At 41.7% G+C, this 21,562-nt stretch overlaps 1 protein-coding gene across 1 annotated transcript in view; it reads right to left on the bottom strand.

The window, feature by feature from the left end:
* Positions 1–4,385: 4,385 nt before the first annotated feature.
* Positions 4,386–21,562, bottom strand: part of LEF1 (lymphoid enhancer binding factor 1) — a 70,352-nt gene continuing 53,175 nt past the window's right edge. The window contains exons 10-11 of the mRNA XM_086890439.1: positions 18,921–19,011; positions 4,386–5,515 (exon numbers count right to left, since the gene is read on the bottom strand). Coding sequence (XP_086746565.1) covers positions 5,436–5,515; positions 18,921–19,011 — 171 coding nt within the window. The 3' untranslated portion in view covers positions 4,386–5,435. The remainder of the gene's footprint in view (positions 5,516–18,920; positions 19,012–21,562) is intronic.

Below are 21,562 nucleotides of genomic sequence, written 5' to 3'. Positions count from 1 at the left end.
AGAAGTGAAATCAAATATACTAGAGGAAGAAGGGAATAAACTACTTGAATATTGAGTAACAGCTTGCAATTCAGTTTCAGTATGTAATTTCAGTAAATTCACACTTACCAAACAATTAAATATGGGTAGTCACTACTTTAGAGTACCAGTGCAGGCAGAATTAGACTGCTCAGTGATTAAGTGCTGTGAGTGGTTTGATTTCTGGGTCAGTTATACCAGTCCCACTCAAAGGGAAACTTTGATCATATGTGAAATCTGCCTTATAAAATTTGAATTTTAAAACAGTGGCTAAAACCATTTATGCTTTTATTTGTTGAGGGTTATTAGATTAGGGTGTTTTGATTGTGAATTCTTTCAGGTTATTGTCATAAAAAGTTGAGTACAGTTTGAAGCTATCAGGTCTTTACAGGAAAAAAGCAGTGGCTGTTCTGTCACATAATTTGTTTGCAAATATGATTACTGCCTATTAATTTAGGATTAATAGAGTGTAGAATGAAAGAAGTTGTTGCTGCTGATGTTAATCATGACAAAATTAAATGTTTCACAGAGAAAAGTAAAAAAGGAAACTTATTTCAGGGTAGCAAAAGCAGCAACTAGAATGTAAGAATCTTGTCCATCTCGGACTTTTTTCAGTCAAGGGATGTAGTCACTGCCGTGTTGTGTTGTGTGCTGTCTCCTCTTTTGTTACCCAACACTTTGCTTTCACAGGCAGGTGCCAAGAAAAACTAAACCTTCTATAGCATTTTGCTTTGTCAAGATCCGAGTGCTTGCTTCTGTGCCTTTTTCTCTCTGTCTTAAGAGACAGAGACGTCCTAACTCAGCTGAATAGATATCCAGTAGGAGTCTTTTAGCCACTTTACTTAGCTGTAGGAAATTTGTACAAATTCAAATAAAAATTCAAAGAATGGCCTATCCAAATAACTCTTCTGATCATCATTAAGTTTTGGAGTATACTGTTTTTCTTATTCTGCTGAAGATTTTATTATGTCGCTTACCTTTTCTCAGCACAGTAGACAGTACAGACCACTTTTTGGTTGAGTTGGTCTTCTAGTATGAAGCAGAAATTTTTCTCTTAGCTCTGCTGGTTTATGCTGATTTTTCATAGCTGACAGGTTAATGAACCTGTTGCTTATTTGTATGTGATGGGTTTCTGGAAGGTGGGATGGGTGAGTTTATCAGAATGTAGTTTGTAGAACATCATTCACAAGAAGAAAACATTGGTTTTCTAAGGTTCCCAGACCAGGTATGCAGTGACTGTTATCTCAGCCAAGTAGACATCTGTGATTCAGTTAAGGCATGGCTGTTGCAGAAGGAATGTCCCAGCCAAAGAGAAAACCCATGATGATTTTAAATGGCATTAAATGGCACCATTTAAAAAAACATGAAGGTATAACTGTTTATCTGGGAGGATGGGGAGCAGTATTTCAGTCCCTGTTTTGACCTGGCCAAAACCTGATGATTAAGAGGTTCATTTCCCCTATTTCTGGCATATGTTCCTTTTCCAGGGATGATGCCCATTTGCTTGCTTGGCTTTCAAAACCTGAGCTTCATATCTATGAGGAGACTCAAAGGGTAAATTCATACATTAATCCAGAGTTTCTCTTTCTCATGTGTCGTGGAGAAATGAATGTGTTTGGCCATACTTTCTAGGTTTTTGGTTTCATCTTGAAATGTGTTTATAGCCAGCCATTTTCCTGTTACAGCTTCTCTTTTGGCTGGCTGACTTTTCAGCCCAGTAGTTTTTCACTGACCTGAATTAGGAGAAATGTATTCATAGCTGACAGACTTCTGCCTATTTGTGGACTTACTTCTTTCCCCTGTAACGTTCTACTTTGTGTCAGGTCCCTGTTCTGGAGGAGAGGCATGCTTGCATGTTAGTCCCATTGCAAATGAAAGGAAAAAACTGCAGTTGCCTAATGGGAGAGGTTACAGGGCATATCTTAAGTCTCAGTAGTGTCCTTCTTTTTCTGCCAGTCTTGCTTTAGCCTAATTAGCTGCCATGTAGATCAGAGCGGGAGCCACCAGGAAATAGAATGGTTTCTTCAAAGCCTTGTGCACTGTGGTGGTTTCAAAGGAGTGCAGACAACTGATGCTGTGGATTCTGCTGTCCTAGAGCCTGGAGCAAGGATTGGGTCCTTAAGGTCCTACATTTGCTGCAAATTGAGCCAGCCATCAAACTAACCCTTGTACAACTAAGTTACTGCCTCTTCTGTTGCCTAATCCAAAGAGGAAACTACAACAGATTCAGTAGAACTGGTGAGTCCCTATAAGCACAACTAGTGAATCTGTCATCACTTGCTGCATAAGAAGCCAAAGTTAGCTGAAGCATTGTTCTTTTATGTAACACAGGGAAAATGGCTCTGGTCCAGGTGATCCAGAAGCCTGAGGAGACAGACCATCCTGTGATGTTGGCCTGATCCGCTGTAAATAGTCCTGGCTCAACTCCCCTCTTCTGTCTGCTGTTTTTGGTGAGGGGAGGGGGAAGGCTGTGTGTTTCCTAGGCACTGGGAAAGCTCTGTTTATGAACTAGATCTACCCATGCTGTGATCCATGCAAGAACTGCTTTTAGTACATGCACAGAACCAAGTGTGGGGGCAGAGAGTGGTTTGTGAGTGCTTGTACAGAAGTGTCTGGATAATTAACTCAGCCATTAGGTAGAAGCATTTAAATCTTTGAAGATGTTTTCTGTGGGAAATACAGGATAATCATCTCCTCAGGCACCCAAAAGAGACAAGGTTAGATTCTAATGTCTGCCCAAATTGCACATCAGGAATTTAGGTGCTGGTTTTGAGTCTCACCTGGAATAATTTGTTCCGTGTCACCAGGATTTAAACCTAATCTTACTGCCAGGTAGCACTCTCATCACTTGGGCATCTTTACTAGCTTATCTGTCTTCACTGACAAGCTGGCACAGTACAGTGAGGGCTCTTTTGGGAACAAATGCCAATTAGCAGGGGAAGGCAGGAGTGGACACAGACCCTGTCACAGGGGGTATTCCAGGACAGCAGGGTTACTCTGTGTTCAGGTGCTCTCATGGCAGCATTCTAACCCTTGCATTTGGGAAAGTTAACCTTTCCCATAGCTGTATGTGAAAGGTCTTTGATCTATGAATGAACCCAACACATGGTGCTTGTTCACTGTATGTTAGCAGCAGAAATACTATTTTTAGCTCCCAAATTATTATTCTTTACTATTAGAGCTGAAAGACCTTTCATCCTTAAGGCAGGCAACTTCACAACAGTGTACTGGGGACAATGTGCCACATGAAGCCGACACTTCCATTGGGAACAATTTTTTTCAGAATGGGTAAATGGCTTTTAAAATAGCCATTAAAAATCTAAACAAAGTAGTCATGTTTTATAAAGTTCTAAAAAGAACTGTTGTCTTTGGAACATGTAATTTGCAGATCTCACTGCAGTAATCCTTGATTTAGAACAATTACAGCACTAAGTACTTGCCTTTTTTCCCCTTTAAAAAACAAAACCAAACCCCAAACCAAAAGCCAGACAGGTTTCCAGCAAAGGCTGGGATAATTGAATGGAAACATAGCCAAGTCTTGCAAAACTCCAGTATACAGTTGCTATTCTCTCAAGAGATATTTTCTCCTGCCATCTGAGAGCCTGGTCACTTGTTTTTCTTTTTTTTTTTAAATGTAATCGCTAGTTGCTAGAAATAAATATTGCAAGAACTAATATGCTGGTTACAGCCTTAAAACTGAACATGTGTACAGTGCATACTGGTTTAAGAGAAAGCTGTTTTATAACATTTTTAATTATGAAATTTCTTATGCAACCGAGTTAAAGGGTCATTTATAAACAATCCAATTCCAAAGCTTCCTTAGGCAGTAACTGACCTATGTAATTTCTTGTAGCTTAAGCTTGACTCAGTCCAGTCTCACACCAAACAAGATTTGGGAGCTGGAATACAAAGAATGCTGATTCAATGTACAGTTCATAGTATTTCTTTTCCACTCACAAATCAGTGAAGAAGTTTATCTATGGTTCCTGTGTCCCGTATTTTTGAAGTTGCTTAGTAGAAGTGAGGCAGCTGTGCTGCTTGCTTTGGCAGGAACATCTGCCATATCCCAGGCACCACTGGCAATAGGCAGGCCATGCTGACTCAGAATCTCCCCATTCCTTATTTCTGGTATGGAACTGAGACTTCTGCTCACTTTTTGAAGAAAAAGTAATTTTCCAAAATCACTTCGTGGGAGCAAACAGCCAAAGAGCATTTCCTACAACATAAGACTGAGTCAGAAGTTTTCACCCTTACAAGCAGCTGTGCCTTCCCTGAGCTTGCTTCTACCTTTGAGGGAATCTAGCAAAAACTGTTGTTTTGTTAGTTTTTTTCTTTTAAAGCCAATTTTAAAGACAGTTAACTTTGGTTTTATTACAAAGCTTTTATTAAAAAACAAATGCTCAGCACATTAACTCAAACTGGAATGACAAAAAAAAATTGGTTGACAGTATTTTTGGCAAAGGCTGTGCCTTACTATTTTAAAAAATGGGTACATCAATGCTCATTTCAACAACTGGCATAAAATCCCACTAACAGGCTAACAAAAACAGATACAAATACAGAACAATTGAAGTAATAATTCAAGTGCTGGGCTTTTTACAAGGAGAAGGGGAATGGGTGAGAAGGAGAACTCACTGCAGTCAGATTTGCTGGATGTATTGCTTATGTTTACAGAGTAGATGATGCAAGACTAACATGTCTACTGACCAGCTGACTGTTGTTACATTTATTTAGTTCTATAGGACACTGTATTATATAGACTGAGAGGCCACTATTTGTTACAAATAGTTTAACAAAACAGCCAACCTTTTTTTCCATACAGATTTTTCCTCTGGCAGAAAAAAAAAAAAAAAAAAAAAACAAAAACAAAAGAAAAACTCCTTTTATTTAAAAAGTATTTCAGATTTCTGACACTTGTTTAAAAGCTCATACCTAGTAAAATATACACCAAAGAAATTACAAACTAAAAGTTAAAATATAAAAGCATTCAAGTTTCTTAAAAAAAGCTAAAACCAAAATTGATCCTGTCGCACCATTAAATAAAAAGAAGGTTGAGCGCGTCATTCTGGTCCAGGCAGATTCCATTCCTCGATGTGCTGTGTGGGGCAGCTGTGGTCTACGTTATTCTGCTGGCTGAAGCAGGCAGAGACAGCCATGCTACTGTGTTTGCTGACTCAATATGGACACAGATGAGACAGGGGCTTAAGAGTGCAAGGCAGAGGTGAAGACAAAAGCTGCTCTGCTGACCCAGGAGCTCATTTGCTCTATTTATATCGGGGCTGGACCTCTTGATAGTGAAGGATTTTGGCAGTGATTGTCTTTATGATTCAGTGTCTCTAGCAGTGACATCAGGGTGAATGACATCCTAGACAGACTCCTTGGGGGTGGTCTGTGCGGATGAAGGACACACCTAGGGTTTAACAAGCTTCCATCTCCAGAAGGGGTCCTGGTGTCGCCGCCTTTGCTTTGCAAGTTGAGAAAGCATTTCTTTTCCCACCTACAGGGAAGAGGGGAGGGGCAAAGAGAGAGAGAAAGAGATATAAAGACTATCTGAAGCCTTTAAAAAAAAAATTTCTCAAAACAAGCTGGTGATGGGTCACTGAAACTCTTACAACTGTATTAGTGGAATGTGCATTACAATGTCAAAGTTAAATGCAGAATTTATTACTACGTGCTTTTGCTTGAAGTTTGCAACTGTATTTATGGAAAGTACTTTGGATTATAAAGAGATACCAACTAGAAAGGTGGGGTTTTAAACATCCAGCATATTACAGAAGTACTTCCCTTTTGTAGTGGATTTCATTTATCTACAACATTTGACCCAGATACCATTACAAAATTAGACATCCTCAGGCTTTAGTACTGCAGTGCAGTGGTTGAGGTCAATTAAACCTCTATTTCAGAGCCTCGAGCTCTACTCCCTGCAGACATGAAAAAATGCTGTCTTCTGCAAGCAGTTTGGTAGAGGAATGTGGTGGATGAGGCTTGTGTGAACACTGATTCTACCATCCATCCTCATGACTGGGGAGGATTTGTTCTGTTCTTCAGCAGGGTAGGGAACATCTCCCAGCTGTGTAAGAACCATGGGCCTCCTGCCTAGCAGTAAAGTTCACTAGATCTTGGAAGGATTTATATTCTTAGAGCATGTGAAATGACACACAGTACAGGCCTAATAGGAATTGCTCATCTAGAGAAGAACAGTTTTTCCTCACTAGATCTCTGGGTTACATCAGCTGATTTAAGAAATTGCTAACTCAACCATCCCCCTTGCCCTTCTGATCCAGGCAAATGGGTTATAATGGGGTCTCCACCCAAAGTCTCTCTGATGAGTCAGATGTTTTTCCACATATGGACTCACGCTCTCCAGTAACTGGGGATTACTGGTATCTCAGAAAAATCAACATTAACCTCTAAGTCTCCATGTACTGCTCAACTGCCAACTTCTAAACAAGTAGAAGGTTCAATGAGCAACGCTTCTGAGAGTGATCAAAATTATCACAAGAATGGATTTAAGTGGAGAAGGTAAACGAATTTTCACCAGAAGAAACATAAAATGCTTAGTCACATAAAGAAGATACGCTGCCAGCACCTTGAGTCATGCAAGGCAAGACAGAAAAAGTTTATGAAGAAATGGTTTAAACCACAAGTCAAACTTTTTATACTAATCATGATAGATAGACTGCTTAAGCCTGCAAGAGCCACAAGCTGAATTAGTCAGCAAATTTTACATTACATTTCAGCAGTATTTAAACCAAAGCCATTTATAACTGAGCACTCACCTCCCATCTGCTGCAGCTTCCGTGTAAACCATTACAACACAAAGTGTTTCACTCATTGTGGCTGAGTAGCGTGGCAGCTCCTGAGTGTAAGGAGTTACACTGCCTCATGTAGTCCAGGGTAGAAAGCCTCTAAAACTGATTTTGTATCCTTTGATTTTAATCAGCATAAGGTAAGGCCCCAAAAGCTTACTAAACAAGTTGACTCCTTATCAGAGGCCACCCATGTGGCTATTGTTGTAGTGGAAAGTTGAGGACACTTCAGTTTAGCTGCATACTAAGGTAGAAGACCAGCATGAATTTGTAGCAAACTGCTCTGTATAGCTTAGATTTGATGCAGACTCCCTTGTCACCCAAACACTGCCATCCCTGGTACATAAGGAATAACTTACACCTGCTGCTGGTAGCCACAAAAGGACTTAAAGCTTCTGAGGCCTCTTAAACAGCACAGCTAGAAGTCCACTGGCAAACCAGCAGTTTCAACAAAGGTGGTCTGTATTGACTAATTCAATTCCTATTTCCTCATAAAACCAGCCCATGTCCCAACTAAAAAAAGCCTCCCGAGCTTCCTGCCTTTTTTTTTTATTATTTTTTATAAAGTAGCGCAGTGCTCCGTAACACGTGCGGATCAAAGAGCTACGAAGGGCTCTACCTTTCCAAGGAGCACGAAAGAGAGGCCAAGCAAACAGCAGAGAAACACTGGGGAGAGCACCCTGCAGCTTTATATTTATTTTGTGCCTTTTCATCCCGGATTTTCAAAGGTTTGGTCCAGGTTGCTCTTCCTGGGAAGGTTTTCCTCTCAGTCTTACATGAAAACATTCAGCTTCCTGTTGAGGAATGGCCTTGAGGCGCCAGGCCAGTAGTTCACAGCAGTCTGATACAAGCGCTGTGATTCAGAGCTACTCCCCATTAGCAGCCAGGAATGTCTACTTCACTGAAGGAAATGAAATGCTCTTCTATTGAGATGGTTCCCTGCCTCCTCCCCCCTTCCCTTACCAGCAAGCTGTCTTTGAAGTCAGGAGGTTAAAATAACGACCGTGGCCTTGCTCTGGCCCTCGGCTTTTTCCAACAGCGACCATTGCTCCTTTCTCAATCCCGAGGCAGCTTTTGCAGTGCCTGCCTCCTTTCCATAGCTCCTAACTATGCCCAGCTCCTCTAGAGAGGCTGCAGACAGCACGGTGATTCTGGAAGGGGACAGGCACAGGGAAGCCCCACATATTTTTATTTCCTAGCAGTACAGCAAATTACACAGTAGCTGTCCTGAAAACAGCATCTCGAACCCAGCCTTTCCCCTGCCGCACATTAAGGCTACACGCTGGAAATTGCTTCTACTGCTGATAAACCAAATAATACCTAAAAAATATGAGTGATGATGGTGTTGCCTTACAGATATAAAACAGGTCAAATCAGGATTCTTTTCATGAAACCACAGGCATGTGCTAAGGAGACTGAAGACTTCCCACATCTAAGGCTTCACTGGGGGGCTGCAGCTGAAGTCTCGCCAGGCAAGGCATGCCCTAGCAAAGCCCAATCCACAAGTGAAGTCGGCACAAATCAAAGACTGCAATTACAGCTCCCTGGCTGTGGTTAGGCTTCAAAGAAAGTGCTGCGAGTCACATTTTACATATGTGAAGTCTTGAGCCTGAGCCACAATAGGAGGCACTGTCTGTGCCATTTGCAGTGTACATCTGACTGCAGGAGGAAAGGGGAAAAAGAAAAAGAAAACAACACCTCGAGAAAGAAACAGACATAAGATTCAAGAATAATGCAGTACAAAAAGAAAAGCCTTACTACTGAAGTGATAAAACTGTATTTCAGGAATTGCTACAGTAAAACTAAAGTCTCCTAGCAAGCCTGGATTCAGTGGCTGAGGGGATCACAAGGAGATCTGAAGTCCTCCCCGTGCTTTGGAATGAGATGGATTGAAGGGAGGGTCCACAAAGGTCTTGTTCGCCTCCTCTGGTCTTTTAACTTTTCTAGAACAAGGGAGAGAATTATGCAGCTTCATCCACGTTATGCTAATCAGAAAAGGTTATTGAAGGAAGTCAAGAGTGTCTGGGCCACTACAGGAATAAGTATGGAGTAAAAGAGATACCTAACCCTTCACACAGGGCAAGGGATATTAAACATTTTAAATGAGGTACTTTTTTTCTACACCTTTCCCTACATACTGTTTGGATACAGTTCTAAGAAGAGACAAGACTGCATACAACAGGGAGTTACATGTTTTGTTTTTTTTTTAAAGAAAACATTCATCTCCAAACCTGTCTTTTAATCCAGTACTTCAAACAACATGGCAAGTTCAGGGACCCAAAAGCTGAAACTTTAAGTCCAAATTGAACATGTTCAACATACTGCCAGCCATGGTTCATTCAATACTCCAGAAACCCGGCTATGCAAAATCAGCTCATTATTTATCAGGGCAGTTTGTGCTGTTTGTGCAGTCCCTCTGTATTTTCTTTAACAGCAGAGCTGGAGAGGGTTTCAGGCACAAGCAGATAGATGCCGGCGCTGCAGTCTGCTCCTCTTCCTGCCCAGCTGTGCCATGGTTTGTGGGTTTAGCCCAAACCAGATCCTTGAGATGTTCAGGGCAAACACAAACAAACACTCCACAACCCTTGTTGTTTCTAAACAAAAAAAGCACCTCCCAACAAAACCCCAGTCATTTTAGTAATCCAATTTGCTGCAGGGTCCCACAAGCTGTTACAAAACATGGATGGAAAGACCTACGGGAGACAGGAAAAAGCCCTCTCTGCAAGAGCTGGATACCAGCAGGCAGCAGAGGAAACTTTTTAAGCTGCCTTTGTATCCAAAGAAATGACATAAAATTGTACCCTAAAACTGTAACAGATGCTGCCATGTTGAAACTATGTTAGTATAAAGCTTTTCTTAGTCTGTCCAACCCCTCCATCCCCCTTGCTACTTTTAACCTTGGTCCATTGCTGATAACTGTGAATGGAGACTCCCAATAGCAAATTATTCACTGCTGTTTATCTGCCCCTGAAAATACCTCTCCATTAACTACAGGTGGAGCCTGAAGTCCTAACTTCTGTCCTCATAATTTGACCTCAGCTAGATGCATAAGTGAGCAGCTGAAATATTCCTCCCCCAGCCTTCCCAAGCCAGAGACCTCTTCCAGAGCAGATTAGTCTCAGCACGGAAAACGCCCAGGTATTTTAGGGTTCCCGTTTTGTGCAGCTGATGGCAATGATGCCAAGCAGGTGTGGCTCTTATCAAAGGCCCCCAGAGTAGGCAGCACAAAACTACAAGCTCTATCACCGAGCTAGAATCTTTAAAATTATCTTACTGGAAGACCCAAGACATGTTTTTCCTGTTGGGGGTGGGAGGGGAGAGAGGCTCCATGTTTATAATAAAAACCAGATTGCCTCTAGACAGCTGTCCCTAGCAGCTTCTTAAAGAGGAACAGTACACTAAAGGCAAGGAAGAGGGAGGAAGAAACAGGCTTGTCTCCTTTCTGTATCTTTATGGCATATAATAAATATTCAGAAGACTATTTTTAAAATTATTTGTTTTCTAGACTGAAAGCTAGGGGCACAGAAATTGCTACTTCAGTTTTCACCTGCTGTAACAGAAAAACATGAGGTATTGGTACAGCAATAAGTGAAAATTCTTTCAGAAGAAAGAAGTAACAGGGGTACAGTTTCCTTTGTAGATAATTTTTTTCTGCCACAATTAAACACAGGTTAGAATTTACACTATTTTGAAAGACAATCTCAACAGTTTAATCTTCTGATATGTGGAATAATATAAATTGTTGCCTTCATGAAACTGAAGGCAAGTCAGATGCAACCTGAATATCTTCCAGGGCTTCTATCAACTCTTCTACACACAGGTATCTACAGAGCAACACTACAAGCATAAGACAGCAGTACACAGAAACCACTACAGAATTCAAACATACCAACTTCACTTTGATGCAATTAACTCATCTCATCAGAAAATCTCTACTGGTCCAAAATACACAACAGGAAGACTGTGTACCTCAAAAGACACACATATGTGAAGAAAACCAGCTATTCATCAAAATGTAGTCCCACCTAGTGTGTGCATTTGCCTTTACACCATAGAAACCAATTCTGTGTAGTTATTTTGGCAATCATATTTTGCCACGTGCAATTCAGGTACCCTTGAGATGAAGGGCAGATAGAAGATTCATAACTCCTGAGTTTAACTCTGATACAACTTACATTAATGAGGAAACATATCCTGCAACTTTTGCAAGGAGGAAGTAACTTTAGAAATTATGTCTCTCTGCTCACTTAAGCCTATTTAATTCTCCTCCACCCCTGATCCTACTGCACTGATGCCTGTGGCAAGAACACCAGTTCAGAGATGGTCCCTGGTACCATTTTCCTCAGTTGCCTCTAATACTGCTCACACACTACACTCCTGTGCCAATGACACCTTCACTGCACAAATGCTTCCAACATTTGCTCCTACCACAGGAAGGAGGAGCTGAAAGCTCTTGTCCTGAAAGCTCTCACTAAAGCCCATAATGTCTCACTGACTTACAAAGCTCATGTTTTAATTGGCCAAACAGTGGTGCTTCAGCTGGCCATGCTATCAGCTTCCTTACTTGTTTGGCTTTCCAATCTGCAAGCTTTCAAAACTGTCTACATGGTACAGTCTTAACAAGCAGGGAAAGGGTCAAAGATTTAAAAGACGACATCCATAAAAAATCCTTAAAGCAGAGGATTAAGGAACTAACTGGCATGAGAAGGTTTGCTCTATTAACAGTGACTTTTGCAACATCATGGTTAAGGCTCTTTGTTTTTGTTCTGTTCTTTTGGTTATTTTTGTCTTCAGAATGGCGAGGTTTGCATTCATGTATATCAGAAGACCTCTTTAATCATAGTCTCTAAAATCAGAGGCAAATGGAAGCAAAACTCAGTGCTAGGGTATGTGATGGTTTGCTAAGCTTTCACAGAATTGCATTTGAATACAATTCTGTTGAAATTAGAAAACAGATTTCAACCAAGCTGTAGTGGCTTAGTCTCCAGAAACAAATAGGAAAGACTTTGACAGTGTCATAAAAACTTGCTTTCTAGCTGGCCAGGAACAGAGTATCAAAACCTCATTTTGAAATTTTTCATGTAAATACACTAAAAAAAGTGAAACTGCAATGCAGACCTGAGAAAAACACTAAAATTCTAAAGTTTTCTTCCAACTGGAAATGAAAAAACATTTCAAAACCTTACATCTTATTTATAAAACAGTTTGTTTCTACAGAGTTTTTCTCATGACCTTAGATTTCTCAGTCTGGTGGTGAGTTTACTAAATCCACCAAAATACAGCGTTTTTATCCAGAGAAGAATGGTGCACCAGCAGTCAACTCCCTGTCCACACCCTATCCCACAGGAAGAATTAGAACAATAGTTGTCCCACTGCTCTCCTTCATTCTAGCCCAAACCGCCTACTGCTAACACCTCAGAACTGAAACAATAAGGGTTTTTTTAATCACTTGTAAATGTGGTTAAGTTCAAACTTCATTAAGCATCTCTAATTTCACAGTAGGTTCTGCAACTTGAGTGTCTCCAATAAAACAAACACATACATTCACCTCCTGAATACCTATTTTTTCCCTTCGTCAGTTTAAAATATGAAACACTGAAAACCAGCTTCATAACTGACCACACTGCACTTATTTTGCAAAAATCCTTAACATTTTTTCTTATTTCTCTAAACCCTTATCTATGCTGATTGTCTAGTTGAAAGTGTTCTGCTGTTCTTTGATTTGTAAAACCTATGCTTTGCTACTACCCTCACCTACCCCTCCCCAGAGGCTGTGATTGCCTTCCTTCCTTCCTTCCTTCCTTCCTTCCTTCCTTCCTTCCTTCCTTCCTTCCTTCCTTCCTTCCTTCCTTCCTTCCTTCCTTCCTTCCTTCCTTCCTTCCTTCCTTCCTTCCTTCCTTCCTTCCTTCCTTCCTTCCTTCCTTCCTTCCTTCCTTCCTTCCTTCCTTCCTTCCTTCCTTCCTTCCTTCCTTCCTTCCTTCCTCTCCTCCCTCTCCTTCCTTCCTCTCCTTCCTTCCTCTCCTTCCTTCCTCTCCTTCCTTCCTCTCCTTCCTTCCTCTCCTTCCTTCCTCTCCTTCCTTCCTCTCCTTCCTTCCTCTCCTTCCTTCCTCTCCTTCCTTCCTCTCCTTCCCTAGGTCTGCTCTCCTGCACCTCTCCCACCAGGTGTCAGTACACCTCTGTACCTCTGTACCTGCCACCTGCATGGGGCCGTGGCTTCTCTTTGGATTTGCTCTTCTGACATTTTCCTTGATGTCAGAGAGCCTGAAAGAGAGGGGGGCTTTTGCCTTTCACCCCAGCAAGATCAGTGTCAGGGCAGAATTAAGTTGGAGGAGGGGACACACAGGAGGGACAGGATGCCATCCAGAGGAACATGGGCAGGCTTGAGAGGTGGCCTGTGCAAACCTCATGAAGTTTGAGAGGTGCCAGCAAGTGGGTCAGGGCAAGCCCAAGCACAAATACAGGCTGGATGGAGAATGGACTGAGAGCAGCCCTGTGGAGAAAGACTTGGGGTGCTGGTGGAAGAGAGCCAGCCATGTGCACTCACAGCCCAGAATGTCAGTTCCAACCTGGGCTGTATCCAAAGCACTGTGGCCATCAGGGCAAGGGAGGGGATTCTGCCCCTCTGCTCTGGTAGGACTTCACCTGGACTGCCACATCCAGCCCTGGGGTCCCCAATTGTAAAAGCATATGGACCTGTTGGACTGATCCCAGAAGAGGCCACAAAGATCCCCAGGGGGCTGAAGCAGCTCTCCTCTGCTGACAGGCTGAGAGGCTGAGTTGGGCTTGTTCAGCCTGGAGAAAGTTCCAGCGAGACCTTGTAAGAGTCTTCCAGTTCCTAAAGGGAGCCTACAGGAAAGCTGGAGAGGGACTTCTTACAGTGGCAGGGTGTCATGGGGTAGCTTTACCTTTAAGACAGCTTGGAAGGAGAGGAAGTTGAAAGTGCTGGTGGCTGATGGGAGTTTTTCCTGGCTGGAAAAACTCCTGATGGGAGTGATAGGACAAGGGGGAATGGCCTTAAACTGACAGAGGATAGGTTTAGATTGGATCTTAGGAAAAAACCTTTCATGTGAGGGTGGTAAGGCCCAGAGAAGTTGCCCCATCTTTGGAAGTGTTCAAGGCCAGATCTGATGAGGCTTTGAGTAGCCTGGTCTAATGAAAGGCCATGGGGGGGCAGGGGGGCTGGGCATTGGAACTAGATGATCTTTAATCCTTTCAATACAAGCCATGATCTGTCTGAGGGCTATACTAGTTTTCTATGGAGGTCTATACTAATTTTCTATTGAAATTTTATGCCTATCTGAAATAATACAAATATTTCAATCCACAGAATTTTCTTTTACTCATTCTGTCCCTCTTGCCTGTGCTGAAGGCCACTATTCATGGGCAAAACAGGGAAGAGGGAAATATGGGTCACACAGGAAACAATTTCTAAAGCAAATCAGGACAAATCTCTGCACCACCATCACCACACACATTCTCACAGAGACTAAGTTCTCCAAGAGAGACTCACTTAGTCTCTCACAGAGACTAAGTGCAAGTTCTCCAGGCTGTTTAAGGCTTCTGAGCAGTCAGGAGCTATGGGAAGGGGTGGAGCATTTGTTTCAATTTGAACTACTCCAGCAGCAATTTCAGGAGCACTGGACATCTAGGTTTGAAAACATGCCTCAGAAAGGGAGGTACCACATCCTCTTTGCCTCTCCTTTCTCAGATACTGGCCAGAAACCCATGGTCAGCCACGACCACAGTCATCAGATGCTTCTTTTCCACAGTATTCTGGCTGTGGACTGGCCCACTTCATAGTCTGCTTTCACAGCCTCACTCCAGTTTATTTTTAAGTAATAGGGAAAACATAATTCAGTCATAAATTACTGCCCAAAAATCACTTCTGTGCTGAAATTTGGCTCAAATTTCCATGTAGGAAGTTTGAAATGTTACCATAATTCATTGTTCAAAGTTAAATGGTCTTAATCTGATCCTTTTAAGTACTTCTGATTACAAATCAGTATTAGTCAAGTTTTCTTGGTTTTGAAAGCTTTGCTAATGTAGATGCTAATTGTCATGGAATTTTGCAAGCCACAGATATACTTCTCACGGGTTTTTAGATGTCTATTAAGCTTCTCTATCAATCTTTTTAGTCCTTGAAGATATGCCAAAACACAATGTTAAATTATGTAGTTTCCCAATTGCATCCTGCCATATGTTGAATGAAGTGCCTTTTAGAATTCTGTACAGAGCAAGTCATAGGAAGTTAAGTATTTCCATGCTGCAGAATGAGGAATTTTTGTTTGTATCCTTCTTTTTCCTTACCGGTTTCAAAATACCCATGAGATGCTAAAAATCACCTTTTTCTTTTTTTCTTCCAAAAGTCAGACTGGATAGGAAATTAGAAATCTCCACTTCCAAGACAGAATTGCTCCTAATTACAAATCCCCTAGATGGTTGTGCTTAATGGGAAAAACCACCACTCACCTTTCAGAAAGGTGCTCAACAGGTGATCTCTATATTGTCCTTAATCTTAACTTTCCTCATTTCCCCTTCCCTCCCTGGCTTCGCCTCAATTTATTTTAGCATTATCAAGTCTAATTCCACTCTTGGATGATTTCAAAAGAAGAGAATAAATAAGAGTTATTTCTTCAATAAATCAAAGTTATTTCAAACAGTGTGTTGGGCCATGTCAACTGCGAACAAAATCCTGGGGATTCACGCAGTTCCACAGCTCTTGAAGGACATGCTTTGGAGTAACCCAGGGTAATGTAGCAAAGACTAGTGCAGAGGGTCACACTATTCCTAGAGCATTCTGAAGTGTTTTACAGATTGGCCATTCAGTAGGTTGGAGATCACAGAACTCAGTTAAATCCTAAAGAGTGAAGCCTTACAATACCTGCTGCTGTGTACAACCCTTGGAAAAGGGGCAACTTAATGCTACCACCTTGACTTTACCACTCTTATCATGTTCAAGTCAAAAAGCAGGACTAGAGGTCCACCTTAAAAATCAGTTACTTGCTGAATGTTCATGGACAAAAAAAAACCTAACAAAAACCCCACACCCAAAACTTTCACAGTATCTTAAATCATGTCTGTTTGCATGTCTCTTCCGTTACTTTCCTCTGAACATCCTACCACACAACCCTCCCACCATTTCATCCTTCTCACTTACATCACTGTAATTACAGCCCTGGCTGATCTCCTTTGTGCTGATCTTGAGATTCTTTCTTTGGTCTTGCCACCTACTCATTTCTGATTCTTCTCAGATAACAGAATGCTTGTCTCCTTCCCAGACCTCCCACCCTCCTTCTCCCTCTTCCTTACACCATGCATGCAAGTAGGAAAGCTATTCCCAAACTTATTATCTCCATCCAGTAAAGACTACAACAGCTCTGCTGTGGGCCTGGTAAGATATTATGCTTGTGGGCAAAACATTCTTTGGATTAAGCTTGCAGAGGGCAAGAGTTTTAACCTTCAGAAGTTTACTTTGAAGTCTGGCTGGTTCAGGTTCCCAAAATCGTTCAGTGCATCTGCTTCCAGCAAGAGCACATCTGTACATCTCCAGTGCAGATCATTCACTCAGCATGAAGCACTTAGTGAGGCTGCCTTCACGTGCATACATGGAGTCAACAGCACGCTTCCCCTTCCCTGAACATACACTGTTCTCAGACTGTGCTACAAAAGCCTGAAGACAGACAGGTATTGCCAACAGTTTCCACACTGTAAGAAGCGTAAGAGGACACAGGAAGGCAGGAGTGTAAAGGTCAAAGGGAGAGAAAACCCCCACACTTAGAACTTTCAACCTCTAATACCAAAAATGCAGAGAGACTCCAAAAAAAGTAGTTCAGCATAGGCTAGACTGTAAGGCATCCAAGAAACCAAATATTGCCTGGTTTTCAGCTGTCACTTAAACCTTGGTTGTATTCCAATCTCCATCAAGTGCTCTGCATCAATTCAGATAAAATCATGGGTATTTTGCTTACTGGTACTGTGTTAAGACCGAAGTGAAAAATATTCACAACAGTCATGGACCTGGGCAACTAACCTGAAATACCAATTATAAAACTCAAGGTTAAAGCACTTAATTTTTCAGTAGGTATAATGTTCTAAGTAATGATATTTTACAGCTACATTTGCTGTAGAGGCTACAGAACCCCAACACTGCAATCCTCATCTCAAATCAGTATAACTCAAGCATACTGCAAAAGGCAAAGTTGCCTGCCTGCCTGAAAAACTTCTGCTTACTAGGAAGAAAAAAAGAGCACACATTTTACCTTTTCACTTCAGCTTTAAAAAAAAACAACAAACAAACCACCAAAGTCTTGTCTTAACCAAGTTTAGACTAACCAGCATAATGGCATAACTTCAGAAGAGGCTTGAAGCATGCTGACTGACACACTGCACACAGGAAACTGAAGTTGGCTTTCTCAGGCTGAAAAGTCCAAGCAGAGCAGAGGGCCAGCAGGAGCCTGCTTTGCTGACTGCTCTTGAGTGCCACAGGGAACCTGTGGCCAAACAAGGCAGAGGAAGAGAGGACAGAGCCCGTTTCTGATACAGTGTGTAGGTGATTTTGAAAAGTTGTATTTATTTTTATCATTCCTGTAATACTTGGGGATCTCCCAAGTGCAATCTGGGTTAATTAGACCGTTTAGAAGCAGCTATTATTTCAAAATAATGCCATTCCTACTGGAAAACACATCACACTGAGAGAAAGAGGACCGCCTTCCAACACAGACACTGAGAATTAGAATCTCACTGTGGTACTGTGTGCACTCACAAGCTGACTAGATGGTGTTATTGCACATGTGTAATCACTAATCATTCCACCCTCAGTGCAGGTAATATGATATAAAGAAAGAAAACACATGCTGGAAATACAACAACCACAAAAAACCCCAACCTGCACCACACATTAAATACCACTGTACAGCTGTGGGAGAAATTCTTTAAACAACTGAAACACAGTCCCATTTTCTTAGCAGGTGTTTTGTTAGTATACAGATGAATAAATTGTTTTTAAAAGGTGTACCCAGCCAGCCAGAATCTTGTTGATGTCAGCACATAAAATGTACTCCAAAGCCAGAGTCTACCTTACTCTTATGAGCTGTGACAGTCTAGGATGGCTTGCACCACTTAATAAACCCATCCCTGGTTCACAGGCAGACTTGCAGTGAGTCAGTGAGGTGTGGCCAATTTGAAAATATTATGGTTAAGCAGAGAAATGGTGAACACCTAATAGATAGCCGGTATAAAAACCATCAGTAATGAAAGTAACATTAGCTTTGGGATATGATAGTTCTGCAATTTTTGCTAAATTCATATTATTGCATAAAATTTATAAGAAGGCTTATTTTACAATTCAGTTTTATCAGCAGGAAAGCTTTAGAGATGTTCTTACCATGCTTCAGATGTAGGCAGCTGTCATTCTGGGGCCTGTACCTGTAGAAGATTGTTTTCCTTTAACAAATTTCTGTTACAGAGTTTTTGCACATTCCAAATAAGTTTGTTTGCTACAGTGTTACATGGAATTTTTTTTGTGTGTGTGTTTTTTGGTTTTGTTGTTTGGGTTTTTTTATGGTTCTTATACCAGCCATTTTTTGTTGGGGAAAACAGGGTGTTTCTTCCTACATATTTTAAAGGCAAAGAGGAGACCTCACTGATGATTTTAGCCAACCTACTAGGCAGCCGTTAGTGTACAGAGAAACATAAAATACAGTGAGAAAAAAATACAGTTACTACAAAAGGTCTGTGTAAAGTTTCCAGTGTCCAAAAATACAAAAATACCACACAGTATTTGAGACAGTTAAGTCTAAAGATGATACAACACTGATTGAGGAGAAAAGCAAAGGTAAAACACGACAGTGATTGCAGCAATGCGTAAGTTCAGCCAGAGATGATGATGCCGTCAGGACTGCTGCTCAGAAAGGTGTAAGGGGAAGGAGGCACGGGTTTTGTGCATGTTCACAAGCTTACATTCCAAGAGAAATATCTTAAAACGTCCATCAGAAGCAAGTGTTAGACAAAAGCTCATAAAAATTAAATAGCGCAAGCCCTGGTTTCTAAAATACGCCTGAGGTGAACGGCAAGTAAGAGGTGGTCATGGCCTACCTGATGCTGATTCCTGCAACTTTTCTCTCTTCCTCTTCTTTTTCTTCCCCTGAAAAACAGGAAATTTTATCATACCATTATATGCACAGAACTTTTTTTTGTGTCACTTACCTCACAGCAAAAGTCATCTGGACACTGAAAGTGTTAGGAAAAAACCCAATTATTTTCAGGGTAGCTTTTCTATCCCACTTTTAACTAGTTCAATGGTAACAAAGTTTGCTCTGAGCATCTATGGAGAAATTTGCACATCAGCAATACATGTATTTATATCCACATGGAACTACAATTTCAGACAGTTTTTCAACTAACACTGGCAGCCACAAGCACCTAAAAGACTTCTCATGCTCAATAATCTGCTGACACATACGTTGATATCATAATTTATGGCTCTCACAAGAACTCTTCACACATTCAGATACTTACACTGTCATACGTGGTAGGAGCAGACAGGGTGTTGAAAGTACCTAGGAGGACCACGACTTGTCTCCAGGGTGCAAACCAGCCAACTGAAACTGTTCTGATAATGCTTGTACCTGAACAAAAGCCAAGTCTGGTGTGGCTGTGCCTGGAGAGCGCGCTCTGCAATACCCAAACAGCAGAGACTCTATAGCACAGCACCCCTAACATGGCTGAAGTGCAGAACACAAATGAATGCCTGGCAGCTGTCTTACCCAGAGACCACACAGGCCACGGAGTGCCAACCTACACACTCAGCCTTCTCCTGCACCCCCATCTATGGAAATGGCCACACCAGAAACAAAAGGTCAATTTTAAGCCTCAATTATCTTGCATCATCCTAACCACCACTGATATTCCTCCATACGTCTTGTCTTTATTGCCCTGTATAGTCAGTGAAAGCTTTTTGTGCGTGTTTTAAGAAAAAAATCATATCCATTTATATTTTAAAGAAGCCTCCAGACAGGCTGGATAAGCAACAACAGATGAGCTCTGGCAAAGGCTGGTGCAGTTGCTGAGCAGGGCTCAGTGGTGAGCAGGGCTGCAGGCTGCTTGCCAATCCTCAGGCCCCCCACTCTCATGGCTGGCAGCTGCATGTCCCAGCCCAGAGCATGCCACACACACAGTGGTTCAGAGCAGAAAGGCTGAGGTGCTGGGACACATCTTTCCATGAGCTAGCTCTGCAAGGTGCTGGGATGGACTGCAAGTGATGTGAGACACCACCTCAAATCCCTGCAGTGCTCACAGACTGATAGACAGCAAGGGAGGACTCCAAATACAGGCTGTGTGAAGCTCCAGCACATGAACTTAAGTAGCCTCCATTCTGCTCTGACAGTCTGGGCCTGCCTGACTCTCAAGCTCCTATCTTTATTTATCCCAAGGTTGACAACAGGGTTGGCCAATGCCTTGTGAGCAAGATTCTGAAGTCAGGACCAAGACTAGAAGTTAGATAACACATTTCAAGGGCTCTGGAGAACTCACAGCAATATACTTTATCACTTCAGCACCAAGGCACCATGTTTTTAGAGAGGAAAGTACATTAGTGAATATGGAAAAGTCATGTGAGGAAAATTTGTTCTATTTTCTATGTCTGAAAGCTGATCTGAGATCTACCTATGAGATAAACACAATTGAAGGAATAGAAGACTGGGCTGAAAACTAGTTGTCAGCATTCCCAAACAAGATAGCTTCTGACAACTGCAGCACACAGACACCCTCACATTGTGAAAACATTGTGCTTCTCATGTCTATCACACAATTTTGCATGACTGCTTTGAGTATCAGTAATAAATAAAAATATATGAAAAAGGTAGTTTCAACAGTTGAATAACAATATTTAACATTTTCTTTGAATTCCTAAAACCTTGAATAACCAGGCAAACCAAACTAGAAGAATTAAAACCAAACAGTATGTAATTTTTACTTGTACTGTTTTGTGAAAAAAAGAACCACCCCTAAGTCACTTCTAACCCTCAAAATACTGGAGTAATACCTGTGCTAAATTAATACAATTTCACTTTTTGGAAAAAAACAAGATAATGTATATCTGAAAAGGTTTCAGTGATAAACTACGCTCTCCTATGATCACCATCTGACCGCCACTGCAGAATGTGTGCATTCCCGGAGAGGCAGAGGGGAGGGCTGCAAGAGGAAGTTAGCAGAGTTCTTCATTGTAACATACAGGGCTGGAGTATGTCAGAGCTATACTTCCACACAGGATGTAGGCTGGAAGCACATCAAAGAGATAACTCATACGTGCCACCTCACACACTCCAAATGTCTGTCAAGGCATTTAAGAAACCGCAGGTCTGCTGCTTGTGCTGTGTGGCATAGGCTGGGGCAGCACACAGGGTTCTCAAAGCCAACATGACCAAATGTCACAGGACCATCTTGATGTCCTTACTGACATCTGATGTCCAGTAAGCACAAGCTGACAAGACTCCAAAGTGGTGTGATTTTCCATCAAGTAAATTTGAGACAAGCAAAACCCCCTTGCTTCCAGGGAGTCTTTCCCTAAGACCCTGTTTGTTCCCAGCTATACTTCAAGACAGTTCTGTTGACATGGTCTGGCTACTGGAAATAAACCCCATCTGTGTAGTGTTGGGATAGTTTATTTGCTGTATAAAACAGACAGAAAGAAGCTGCTAGGGCTTCAGTTGTGCCTGTGCTTACAAAACTGGGCATGC

Source organism: Cyanistes caeruleus, chromosome 5 (assembly GCF_971803275.1).
Source record: "Cyanistes caeruleus chromosome 5, bCyaCae1.hap1.1, whole genome shotgun sequence".
NCBI lineage: Eukaryota > Metazoa > Chordata > Aves > Passeriformes > Paridae > Cyanistes > Cyanistes caeruleus.
This window is presented reverse-complemented; position numbering and strand designations above follow the sequence as displayed.